Source organism: Leptosomus discolor, chromosome 11, assembly GCF_034619465.1.
Source record: "Leptosomus discolor isolate bLepDis1 chromosome 11, bLepDis1.hap2, whole genome shotgun sequence".
NCBI classification, from domain to species: domain Eukaryota; kingdom Metazoa; phylum Chordata; class Aves; order Leptosomiformes; family Leptosomidae; genus Leptosomus; species Leptosomus discolor.
In genome coordinates, this window is record NC_141401.1 from 19,763,147 (window position 1) to 19,776,677 (window position 13,531).

The 13,531-nt window shown below is 37.1% G+C and overlaps 1 protein-coding gene across 1 annotated transcript in view; it reads left to right on the forward strand.

Annotated features, from left to right (window-relative positions):
* Window positions 1-1,276: 1,276 nt before the first annotated feature.
* The window catches only part of TLN2 (talin 2), a 113,786-nt gene continuing 101,531 nt past the window's right edge, over window positions 1,277-13,531 (forward strand). The window contains exons 1-6 of the mRNA XM_086471830.1: window positions 1,277-1,427; window positions 4,151-4,248; window positions 4,902-5,031; window positions 6,489-6,641; window positions 7,521-7,663; window positions 9,195-9,322. Of these exons, the coding sequence (XP_086327956.1) occupies window positions 1,292-1,427; window positions 4,151-4,248; window positions 4,902-5,031; window positions 6,489-6,641; window positions 7,521-7,663; window positions 9,195-9,322 (788 nt within the window). The 5' untranslated portion in view covers window positions 1,277-1,291. The remainder of the gene's footprint in view (window positions 1,428-4,150; window positions 4,249-4,901; window positions 5,032-6,488; window positions 6,642-7,520; window positions 7,664-9,194; window positions 9,323-13,531) is intronic.

Here is a 13,531-nt window from a genome sequence, read left to right on the forward strand (position 1 = left end):
TATTTTGTTGCTCATTCACCCCTTTTCCTTTGTCAGATAGTCTTATCTAGCATTTCGTTCTGGTGAAATGGTGAGTGGTCTTGGAATCTGAAGTAGGATGATTTGCTTTTGAGAGGCAGATGGATGGGCTGCCGCAAAAATATGGGGGAGGATGACATCTTAGAGCCAAAGCTGCTCTTAAATGTTATCAGTAGAGAAATGATTTGTCTGCTTCCTGTGCCTTGGAGGAGGGATGCAATCACTGAGCTCAGCGCATCAGTGCACTGATAAAATGTAAATGGTTGTTTCTTCCTATTCCTTAAAGTAATTTTGCCAAACACTACTGAGTTTCTGCGCTGTAAAGCGATACACAACTGGCACTGAAATTTTTATTTAGCTACTGGAATTTGTCCTGCTCAAATTATCACCAGTAGCAGTAGTCCGCAGAGTCTCGCGTCCTCTGTTTAAAATAGATAAATGTATGTAGAAAGGATTTGAGGATTCTAGTAGGTTCAGTATTTATGCAGAAAGGACTTCAGTTCTGAAGAGTTCTTGGAGATCACTGTGGAAAGTCTAATGATGGAGGAGTGGTTTGGAGTGTTATGACAGCAGAGGAAGACACTTGAGACAAAACCCAGACTATCTACAAAATGAAACAAAACAAAAAGCATCTGTAGCTTCCTGTTTCTGTAGACAAATGCTGTCAAATTCAGTGAAGTTTCTGAAATAGAACTGAAATGAAAAATAGCTCATTCTTGAAATTCTGGGTAGCTACGCAACAGGATAAAAACATCTAGCAGATCTATCTGGAGACCTGGAAAAAACCACCACACGGTATTGCACTTTTTAGAATCTTCAGAAAAGAGAAGTTATGTACTAAGAAAATCCTGGATTCATTTAGTTATTCTAAGCTGTTAGTTACCAGCTAATCTAGCTGGTCCAATAAAAAGATGTGGTGAGAGAAAAATCATGTTCTGTCAGTAGTAAATATGTCAGCAGTATACTCAATAAGTGTTTCCTGTGTACCATTTTGACATACCTCAGACCAAGGATCACCCTATAAGTGTGTGTACACAAGTTTTTTGAAAATTAATTTCCAGTGTACTAGTGTTTTGGATGGTTTCTAGCTTGATGATGCTTATGAGACTATATAGAACTGCATTTGAATAAATATAATTCTACTGAACTAATCTAATTTTTTTTTTAATGAAAAGTTGAGTGTATTAAAGCATTAAATGGAAAAACTCTAAGCAATAATGCCATTAATGCTTTTTCAGGTGCTTTAGTAGGAAGTCGCAAGTGACTTGACACCATGGTAGCTCTTTCCTTGAAGATCTGTGTCCGCCAGTGCAATGTAGTGAAGACGATGCAGTTTGAACCATCCACTGCAGTGTATGATGCCTGTAGAGTTATTCGTGAACGAGTGCCAGAGGCTCAAACAGGGCAAGGTGAGTTCCTGTGTTTGTCCTTAGTCAATTCATTGGCATAATTGAAAATAGATCCATGGGTTTTTTACACTCTTCTATTCTTCCATTTATCTTTCAGATTGAAGGGTTTGGGGTTTTTGTTTAAATCCTAAGGCTCTGGAGTGAAAGGCGAAAAGTGCAAACAGTTTGTTTAAATGACAGAAGGTAGCTGCATTCTTCTTCCATCCTGACAGTGGTTTTTCTACAAAGAACACTCTTTAGTGGAACTTTGACTTCTATAAATTGCTTGTTTGCCTGAAAGGTGATTTTTTTTATTCCCCTCTTGGAGAGCAATTTTTGTGGTACCATCTTTTTAAAGCAGTGTTTGTGGCAATGCTTTCTAGGAAAGTCTGGGCAGACTTATTTTGTGCCTCAGCAAAGGAAGGGACAACATGAATTACAAAAGAATGGCTGAACATCTCAAAAATGTGCAAAAGGAAATGTTTGAAAATGGTTAATAACTAAAAGCATCACCGTGCTGTGCACACCATATTCACAATGCTGCTACATGTTAATCAAATTTAATTGTCTCTGTACCTGTTGAGCAAATCAGATGAATGCAGACTGTGAAATGCATCTTCAGTTGGACAAAAGCTCTGGTTTAAATGTAGTTGAAGTTGTAAAAAAAATTCGGATTCTTCAGAACCCTTTGGTGCTCTACTGTATATAATGCCACTGGAATGTAATTCTTAAATCAAATGGTTTATTGAGTTTTATGCACAGCTCTCAACCTTTAGAGCTGTTTCGAAAATCTTGTCTGAACTGTTAGAAAAGCTTACCAGTAATGGACAACGTTACTGTTACTTAGAAATGCTTCTCGTTTGGAGGAGTTCTTAGGAAGTCTACTTATAGACCTTCAATTTTCAGATACAAGCTGTGCATTTTTACCGTACTGATCTCTCAAGGCAGTGATTTTGAAGAGCTGTTGAATTCGGAAAAGTTGAGTAATCAATATCCCTGAACGTCATGAACCTCACAGAAAAGCCTAGGAACTCTCCTCAGCTCGTACAGTAGGGCTCTTCCTTTGTATGTGATTGCAGTGCAATTACAAACTTCAAACAACTTCACAAAGTTGAGTGATGAACAGAAATAAGGTTACTAACGTATCTTTTCCCCTTCCTTGGCTGTTAAAATGTGTGCATTTGTTAGTTCGGAAGATTCGTTGTGTTGCAGTAGAGACTGATCAAACTAGTTCCTGCACAACAAAAAATGTAGTTGTCCTGCATTATGACTGCCAACTGTGCACATTTCACTTCTCCAGTAAGCTTGCATGCTGGCACAAAGGTGCTGTGGTGTTTTACTACTATTTCATTACTAGGGTTGTCCCCCAGAAATGGGTATCAGAGCAGTCTGTGCTTCCTCGGTAATTCTGTGCTCTGTGCAAGGCGCTTTGCGTGCTTCTAAAGGTCACAACCGATTTGTAGGCACAAATTCTAAAGTTTTATGTAACTGATTCTGTACTGAATTTGTGTCATAAGCGTCTCTGTACGGATCACTTGGCTTTTCAAGGGAATTTTTAATTAGGGTTGGCAGGAAAACTTTTTGTTCTTACTCAGTTGTTTTTGGAAGGATTCTTCCTTCGAGATTGTGTATCAGTAAGTCAGTTACACTTTTATTAATTAAGTGTAAGGTGTTTTTAATATACTTGCATGAGCAACAAGTGTTTAATATAAATGCTGTTAAATGTAAATTGTTGCTATGCTGACATTTAAAGATGAAACATTGTCCAAAAATTGTAGCTATTTTTACCTGACTCTCTGATCAGAGGGTCTGAACACATGGCCAAGAGTAAACAAGGTACCTTCCTTGCACCAAGCTCTTTGTCACAGGCTGTAAGCACACAGCTGGCAAGCTTGTATGAAAAAGGCCATCAACTTAAACTGTAGAAATGCACTTAAAGCAGGCTTAGCTGATGAACAGTAGTTTACACTGTTTGTGATAGTGAAGTATATGCTGTATCAATTCTTCATGCATATGGATGGGCCTTAAGTGGACAGTCATGGTCCTTCATTTTGTATACCTGGAGTTTAGTCTTTGAAGCCTGAGCCTGGGTTTGTTCTTCTGTGACAATGAAAGTTTTATCATTTACTTGTGATTCTGAAAGAATCAATTGACATGTGTTTATACTGCAATAGATGAAAGTTTTTCCTGAGATCCTTATTGTGGATGTAATTCTAGAAATCTTGTATTTTTTGAATGCATAATCCTGAAGCATCTACCAAAAAGATTCCAAAGTTTAGCATAAACTGAGTATGTGAAGGGTTGAAAACAAACTTCTTTTTTTTTTAAAAAATAGAACTACTGCTTAAAATACTATGCTATGGTTAAGCCCAAACTGCTTCTATTTTTGATTAGTCAGTTCCAAAGCAGGACCTATAAGTGTTTAAAGAGGGTCATCTTGAAGAAAAGTAGTTGCAAATATAATACAAATTACATAGTAGATGTGACATATTCTCGCTTAGTGAAGCTTTTGTTTAAGTCTTCTATAAAGCCTGCCCTACCCTGCTATCTGCTGCTAAGCTAAATGCTTTCTGCACATTAGCACATGCTAAATGCACAGAAAAAAATTTCTATCCAAGTTCATTAAGAGTAGAAGGTAAGTGTAATGGAAGCTTAACCCTGAAGCTGAATAACCTTGAATAAAACCATGTTGGCATTATTAGGTTGGTATTTTTCAATGGGTCTCTGTCTCTTCTCTTCCACAGCCTCTGACTATGGATTGTTCTTGTCAGATGATGATCCTCGAAAAGGTATATGGCTGGAGGCTGGAAGAACACTGGATTATTACATGCTGAGAAATGGGGTATGATGCAAGTCTGTTGCTTCTTTCATCAACGTTTTTAGAAAACTTGTTTCCCAAGTAGCAAGAAGAATGTTCAGCCTTTGGAGGGGTGGGAGGGTCTGGAGTCTGTTCCTGAAATTGGCCCACTTCTCTTCCTTGCTGTGCCTCAGTAGTTAGGTTTTTTCCCTGCGTCTGGTGGTGACTGTGAGCTACTGTGGCCAATAGCGTGTTCGCAGACAGAAAGATAAAAAATATGTTTTGTAATAAGCTTTATATTTGAGATGACCTTGCCTTATAGCATAGGTTTCTTGCATGCGGAAGATGATGAGATCATACTTGCTCACATTATGGTCAGCTTGCTTACAACCAAAAGGCATTGCTAAACGTTCTGAATGCTCAACTATTTTTTGCAGCACAAAGGTACTTTGGTCTGTCCTGCCCTGTCTAGGTTTTCATCTTGCCAGCTAGGACAAGTTCCTGAAAAATAACATTGTAGAACTAAAAGTAGACCCTTCTCAGGTTTGTTACATGAATAATAGGTTTGCCTGTACTATAACAAAGGAAAAATCCAGCATGGGGTGTGAGAAGGAAATCCTGTTTTAGGCATGCAAGTTAGTGGGTTGGCTTGTGGTGGCTTCCAAAAGCATTTAGAAAAAGGATTGTTTACTTCCTAGGATATATTGGAGTACAAAAAGAAACAGAGACCTCAGAAAATACGTATGTTGGATGGTTCAGTGAAAACAGTCATGGTGGATGATTCTAAAACAGTTGGTGAATTGCTGGTTACCATTTGCAGCAGGATAGGTAAGATTTTGGGACTTACATGCTTAAGAATTTGCTTTTCTGCCATATTTACATCTTGATTTTTAGATTGTTGTATGTATTACTGACTAGAAATTGGCACATGTTAAAAAAAAATAATTAAATTTGTCATTAGTTAACCTTTTCCAGGTTTTATGAAAATTGATAGAGAGTTAGCTATATCCTTAAACTACAGTATTTAGCAGTTTGAGGCACGAAGTTTTCTGAGAGTACAGTTATAAATTTTCTAGTATAAGTTACATTTATATATGATTACTTGCTGTGTGATAGAGAATTAGAACGAACTTTATACTTCATGGAATGAAAGATGAATACTGGTAACCTTGAAATATACCTAAACTTGTGGCTCTATGTTATGATTAAGAGTGGATCACAGTACCATATCATTTGTGAAGCAACATATGGAAGCCATCCAGAGCAGCTGGTCAAAAATGTGTCATATTGGTTATAGACGGTCTTTGTATTTATCTAAAGAGAGAAATTTTGGAAAACTAATCCATATTTAACTAGAAACATGCATCCAACATGGATTAGTTTAAATCATCTTAAACCTTTGCTTAATTCTCATTTAGAATTGAAGTGGCCTTAATTTAATTTGGATTCATTTACTTGGAAAGTAAATGAAGCTAAACTTAAATTCATCCATTTCAATCTTGTTCAAGTGTTTCAACGCTGGATTCTAACGTGCTCTAACTAACTTACTTCAAAAATTATTTTGTCTTATTTTCATTAATGTCATCATGTAGGTGAGCATTTAATTTACTTTCCTGCATAACATAAACGTGCTTTACTAAACAGTGGAAAAAAACAAGCAGAACGAAGAAATGAGAGCAACTTGGTAACATATGCTAAATGTTGTGAACTGATTTTTGATTCAATTTCATGTAAAATTCATAGGAAGAGTTGAGTTTTAAAGCTCTAAAATAATTGTAAAAAAATCATGTATTTCACATGGTTTTTATTCCTCAGTCTGCTCTGCCGTGTTTCTTCTGCACATCGTGGGCAAGCTGAAATTACTCAGTTCTCAGGAAGTAGTTGTAGGCATCCGTGAAAGGAAATCTACTGTGGCTATGTCTCCATTCTGGAATTTACTGCTATTTTAAGTTCCGTTACGTTTTTAAACTGGCAGCTTCTCTTGGTAGATAACAAAAAAAAAAAAATCTTAATATCTTTCTGAAAGTGGCAAATGCAGCATATGATGAAGGAATGATGCATTTGAAGGATAATGCTGATATTGGAGACATGTCTTGAATGTGGAAGTTGTAGATTATTCTTGGGATCTCCTTCCCCATACACTGTTTTAGCATTTCATCTGGGTTATCTTCACTATACTTGAAATTAACCATTGGTGTTGTAATACATGGAAAAGAGTATTTCACCCATCCTAAAATGTTTTAAATTTTAATTGTTACAAACGCTGGATTTATTTGTAATTCCAGGAATAACAAATTATGAGGAGTATTCCTTAATCCAAGAGAGCATCGAAGAGAAGAAAGAGGAGAGTACAGGGACGCTTAAGAAAGATAGGACATTGTTGCGTGATGAAAGAAAAATGGAAAAACTGAAGGCAAAGCTTCATACAGATGATGATTGTGAGTAGTGTATTCCAGGATAATTCTTCAGTTAATATCTTTCCATGGTATAGAGCAAGAAATCTACACAGGAATGCCTCTTTAGGTTCTTCAGTGTGTCTCAGTTGATTCCTACCTGTATTTTGCATAATGTTGTCTGCTACCCTGAGTATTTTTAAAATGAGTTAAATGGACAAGTTGTTGCCTCTAGCTATGACAGTTAGTGGGTCTTTTGAAGTGTTTTTTGTTACTTTTTTAGTAGGGAAGTTGTAACTTAAATGTGATGGATCATTTCTATAATGACCATTTTCTTCCCTTGATTAGAGCTGGATATTTAAAAATTGATACCTGCTGAAAGCCATCAAAAGGTAGTTTTGTCTTTGAAAGTATAAATTTTAAGTGTAGATGGAATTTGCCAAAGAACTAAGACTGTTTGTTTTGTTTTATGTGTAAAGCCATGAGAACCATTTTTTTCTGTTTTACATTAAGGCACTAAGATTAACTGTGACTAGCAGGAAGATGCTTTGAAATTGTATTCAGGGATAAGAAAAGTAAACGGAACAATTGGTTTTAGGGGAAAAATATGGTAAACTTTTAAGTAATTTTGCAGTGAAGCTCTTAAGACCTAAATGTATTATTAGAACATTACTATAGTTGCTTCTAACAATATTAATGTGGTTTTCTTCTTTAGTAAATTCTTGTTTCTCAGCAGTGCTGTTCTTCAGTTCTCATTTGTAGCAACCTTCAACACTGATGACTAGAAATAGAAGTGAAAGCAACATTTCTTGTGGAGTTTCCCCCTCCAGTGGAAATGCCAATTATCACATGATTTTCACAACGGCTTTTAACACTGGCCACTCTGTGCATTTAACAACGTGCATGTCTATGGTTCTGTTACAGTGAATTGGCTAGATCACAGCCGAACATTTAGAGAACAAGGAGTCGATGAAAGTGAAACGCTTCTGTTGAGACGAAAGTTCTTTTATTCAGACCAGAATGTAGATTCAAGAGATCCTGTTCAGCTTAATTTGCTTTATGTTCAGGTACAGTATGTGGACCAGAAGTATGGGTTCTACCTTGTCTGAGGAAAGCTATGTAGCTTAATTAGAAAAAAATTTGTTACTGAAATACTCAAACTTCTAGAATTCCAGTTCTGGGTGTGCTTTAATTTTACTTTTCTGTCTGTCCCTTCAAGAACAAGTTCAGAGGCTTTGCTGATTGTTTTTAATCAAATACTTTCAACCCAGTAATAGACACTCAACCAAAAATCCACGGACTTCAACATGCTTGTCCTGGTCTCCTTAAATTTCATGAATGTCTTCAGCCTTTTAAATTGTTCTTTTTAGTTCTTCTCCCTGTTCTCTTCTGTGGGTGGTGCTTTGTCTGTAATATGGAATCTCAGGTCAGTCTTGTAACTGGCTTTCCACTTCCCTCTTTTCTCTTCCGCCTGATCAGTGAGAGACACTGAGAGTTCTGCACTTCCTTTCCAGTCTCCAACCCAGGCAGCACACAAAGCAGGCAGGCTTCCTGTTCAAAATGGGCCATGTCATGTAACTCTGTGGGAGTCCACCTAGGCAGGTTCCCCAGATTGTTAGAGGTACTAGACAGGCCTTAGCAAAGCTAACAGTTTTATGCAGGAGATGCTATTTAGCTGAAGGCTCCAATGCAGTTGCCTGTAATGTAGTCTGAAAAAAGCAGGCTTTTAAACTCTTTGTTAAAGTTCTTTATTTCTTAAAAAACAAACAAACAAAACAAACAAAAAACCCCACCATTGAAAGTTTAATGGAATGTTTAGTTGTTACCCTTTCAGCTGATTCAAATGTGATTGCTCTAAATCACATTTTAAAACCCTGAGACAAAAAATAACGATGGCATTGCTTGTAAGACTGCATTACGTTTTTCAAGTATTTTAGACTGTCACACTGAGCTGTTCTCCTGCCACTTAGGTACTTCTCTCAGGCTACTGTTAGAACAGTATGTGTTGATACTGCCTTGTCATTGTTTTGTCTATGGATCGATGAGCCTTCTGTTGCCAGAGCTATAAAATCCATCATCTTCTATGACCACTAAATTTAAACGAAAGGAAGAAAAATGCTGTTTGTTTTCTGTTGCCATCTCTGTAATGGCAATCTGGTTTTTACTTTAGTTACGCAGATCATTTTCCCTGCTATTATGAGGTGGTAAGATAAAAGCTTTTACATGTGTATAGGTACACACATGTGTATATATGTGTGTACATACATGTACACACACGTATATATGTGCGCATACACATAAGTGTAGATACATATGTTGTATTTTATGTACACGTACAGCAGGAAGTGGATGTCAAGTCCTCTTTTTGATGAAAGTTGTTACAATCATGGTTTCAATAAGTCTCCGTAGGTATTCACCAGAAAATAATCTAGCCCTCTATTTTATTAGTCATAAACACATCCCAAATGGAATAATAGAGACATTCAGGCAGAAGAGTGTTGTGCTGGATTCTTGGGCTGTGTTCAAGCTTTCAAGGAATTTCAGAGATGTAACAGTTAATTTGGATGTCCCTGACATGTCTTTGCTTACCTCCTATAGGCTCGTGATGACATTCTGAATGGTTCCCATCCTGTCTCCTTTGAGAAGGCCTGCGAGTTTGGAGGTTTTCAAGCACAGATCCAGTTTGGACCTCACGTAGAACACAAACACAAACCTGGATTTTTAGAGTAAACACTTCTAAATTCTAAATTTGGGTGACCTCAGGTGTAACTAGTGTTGAGTTGTCACAGACTAAATGCATTTCAGTACTCCAAGCAGAGGTAATCAGATTCGGTGTGTTTTCTGTAGCAATATCCCTGTGAAAGGAGCCTTATTGCATAAATCAGCAACCTCAACTGCTGAGGAGACCTTTGGCAGTGACTTATTAGGCAGCACAGGGCACCAGCTCCTCCCAGGGTGCCAGTTAAGTATGCGGCTGGATTCCCCAGCCACCTGGTTGTGTGGGAGAACTGGGATTTTGTTCTGAAGTAGTCTACTTCTGCCTGCATTTAATAATGCCATGTGTGAAGTAAGCGTATATCACTATGTATCACAGATGTTTGATTTGCTAGGACAGTACACGAATGGAAAGATGCTTTGTCATGTGAATAAAGTTAATATTGCTGTGTGTAGAGGTTAAAGTTTCCAAACTTCTTTGTGGCATTAATCAGTTGTTCAGATTCACCCTCGCATGGTTTTGTATGAATGGAGATCTGGAATTGTGCTCTTTGTTTCAGACATGGAGAGGAGTCCTGCTTACAAGTGGCCCATCCTTTAACCTGTATTTTGATACTTATTTTACTGCTAATCAGCAGGGCAAGTTCACTTTGACTGAAATTTAGATGTCCCATTTTTTACCAGTTTTGATTTTCTGATTGGTTTGCCTGCAGTAGAATTAACTAGGGGGCCAGAGTCTGAGGAAAGGCATGTAGGAAGGTAAAAGAAAGCTATTTACTGCACGGTCCATTAAGCCCTGCATAAGGCTCATAGATACTTTAGTGGGATGCAGAAAACAATGGGTGCATATTTGGTTTCTGTGCTGTTACACTGGCCAAGTGCTCAGTGCTGACTCTTATGCTTCCTTCATCAGTCTGAATCTCAGGAAATCACTTTAAAACGGTGGTTTGGTTTGGAGCATGCAGTGCTGCAGCATTGGTTGTTTGAAACACTTCATTTCTGAAAGATTTTTCTGAAGTAGCAGTTCAGTTATACAAACCAACCACGTGAACAAACATCCTTCAGTTCCAATTAATAATCAGCTTTTCTTAGCACTGTATGCTATTGATTGGCTTATGAACCCTTCCTAATAGAGCTACTGATGTCATGTAGGGCACCCATGATGTCATCATGGGGACCCAGTGTAATAGCTTCAATGTTCTCCTGGTTCTTATTCCCTAGAGTTGTGACCAGTTACACAGCCATCTTCCTCTGGGATTTGTCAATTGCCTACTTATTCTTCCCTTTTCCCTCCACTCACTCAAGAGTATTCCTGCAGGATAAATGTTAGGGGAGTGAGTAGTGTTAGGGTGGTACCTCATGACAAGGTAATGTTGTGTCATAGTAATGATTTCAAGAGTTAGGTGTTCCCAGCAGTAGTTTTTTTAAATTTTTAAAGCAATAATTCCCCACAAACTTAACCAGCAGTTTTTGCAAACTGCTGTGCAGAGTTCAGTTGCTTAAATTCTTCTGTGTTTTTCTTCATGTTCTACTTGGTCTTTTCAGTGTAAAGACTTTTTTTTTTCTTTTTTTAAGCTCCCATATAGTAACTGTGTTTTATGATGGACTGAAACTGCTGGTTGGATGATATTTCTACTTTGTATGCAATGCTAGATAGCGTGAAGTCCATCACAGAATAAAGTCATCAGACATACAAAATGCACAATCTTTCTTTTTAATCGTAATAGAAATGAAAGGTATAAATAACTGAACTGTATATTAGAAAGAGAATGTTACTCCAGTAGAAATCATTTAGAACTGGAATTACAAAATTTAGATCCTTGTTATTTTCTGAGAGAGGAAATTCTCTCTACTTTTGTTTTATTTTCACTTAGGTGGGCTTTGACTATATTAAGATCAAGCCTTTCAGGTCAGTAAGTGTAATCAGTCGCTGTCCTGGTATATAATCATTTTCATAAAATTAAGGATTTCTGATTTAGAAGTAATTTTCTCTTTGCCCTCTGTAGAGGAGCCTACTCCAGAACCCTAAGTCCCTAGTCATTGCCTTCTGATTTCAGGTGTCCATGTTTGTGACTTGGTATTGTATGCATGTGGCTGGACATAGCCTTCATGACAGCCTTTTTGTAAAACCTCATGCTTTTGTTTTGAGTCCCTAAACAAGCCGAGAACTCCTGTCTCGTAATGAGGAGTGTATATGAATAGTGTAGATAAATGCTGATGAATTTTCTTCTGAAAATGCATCTCTTGTCCTTTCAGTAAAAAATTTTTAATTTTGTTTTGTTTTTTAAAGACTGAGCTTTCTTAAAGCTTCGTCCAACTATTTCCTGCTCTTTGGTGGATGAACTTTGGTTCTTTTCACGTATAAAAGTAATTATGTTTTATGTAAACTGTATGCTGTAGCTCAGTATGTGAAATATATTTGAGATGTCCATTCACTCACCACTGAAACCTGAACATGTCATGGATTCCCTTAAGGAGAATCTGTCAGCTCATCCAGAAAACAGCATGTAACAGAATAGTATTAGTATTTCATATCATTGTTTTGAAACAGCTTAGTTTAGTTTGCCGTGCCTGCAGTACGCTTATAGAGAGAGATCTTTTGTATCCTTTTTTGTCATTACTAAATTATTCTTGGCACAGGTGGAGATCACTGCCTGCATCTTGTTAACACTTTGGTATTGGTTGTTGGCATTTCCTTGAAGCTCATGCCAAAGTAAATTGTGAAAGCTCTTAAACTATCGTATTGCAAATAGTCCTTCTTCATGCCCTTCCTCATACAGCTGAAGCTTTGCGTTGCACCAACAGAGGTACACTGTGTTTAAATTTGCTGAGAGAATATATAATAAAGAACTCATACTAATTGTATGCAGTAGGAAAGGAGCAGCTAAAACTGCCCACCTCTGCATTTTATTTTCAAGGACTCTTGGTGACCAGTAACCTCAGTTCTTTAATTTGGCCTGCTTTTACTGTCTTAAACTGTCTTTTTCAAGAACACTGTGTATACCTTTATGCTATTGAAATACAGTCAATACATTGGCACTCGTGTATAGCTATTTTTAAGAACTGTAGGAACAAACTCACAGTAAATGAGGTTAAATAAACACTGCTTGCTATTAGGTGTTTTTTAACTGAATTCATTGTCCATTGCACTAATGTGTAATTCAAGAGATTGAAGAAGCCTAATTGATATTATGTACCAGGTGTTTTTGCAAACTCCATTAAACAAGCTGTTATATAAAGTGAAACTATTGTTTGTTGCATCATAAAGAAAATATCTTGATTATAGGTAGCATTAAAATAATTTCAGTCTGGTTGCAACTAGCATTTCACCCTTTCAGTTGAGGTGATTGCCTGTCTATTGACTGGAAGATAATGGAAGGTGATACAAGGAGAAATCATCCACTCTGCCAGATTGAGAAGTTAGAATGAGAATTGGAAGTACACTGATAACTATCATTTTCTGTATAAACCCGTTTCCAGAATGAAACTGGATTTAACTCAAGTTTAGTTTGTTTTCTTTTTTCCATTTGCCTTGGAAGTAAATTTAACCAAACTGGTTTGAACCTGTGATATTCTGTGTAAAGGCACGAGTTGTTTCAGTATAAAGGCACCAGATATTTAGGATAATAAGCTGTATTCCGTCTTTATCTACAAAATTAATTTGGCACTCCAGCCTTCCCCGCCTCACTGTGTGACTGTGTAAATAAGTCCTGAGAAGAGATTTCATTGTCATGTATTAGTGAGATGTAACTACTGGAGCATTGGAAGAAAAATTAGCAAGGACAGTTGTTCTGACTTTGCTTTATATTGCTAGAGCTTTATGGAACGAACAAAATGAATGATCTCACTACTGAAATAGTATTTTTGAAAAAGGCACAAAATCCTGATTTTGTCTTTTGACTTTTGTTTATTGTCCTCAATGGCAGGCTTTTGTGTTTAAAAACAAACAAACAAACAAACAAAATCTACAAATGCCCATGCCCCCCCACCCCCCCAAAAAACCCATAGAACAATAGAGCAAATTTTTTGCCAATCTTGTTTAAAAAAAAAAAAAAAGTCCATCCTTCTCAAAACTTGCAACTTTCTGTGATAAAAGGTAGTTCTAGCTTTCTGTGTTAATAATGTCCTTGCTTACTGAATAAACCAAAATGAGGAGAGATTCTCCAGTCATACTTTTTCTGTGATTCTTAATAGTTCAAAGCAGGGGGGATCCTTAGAAA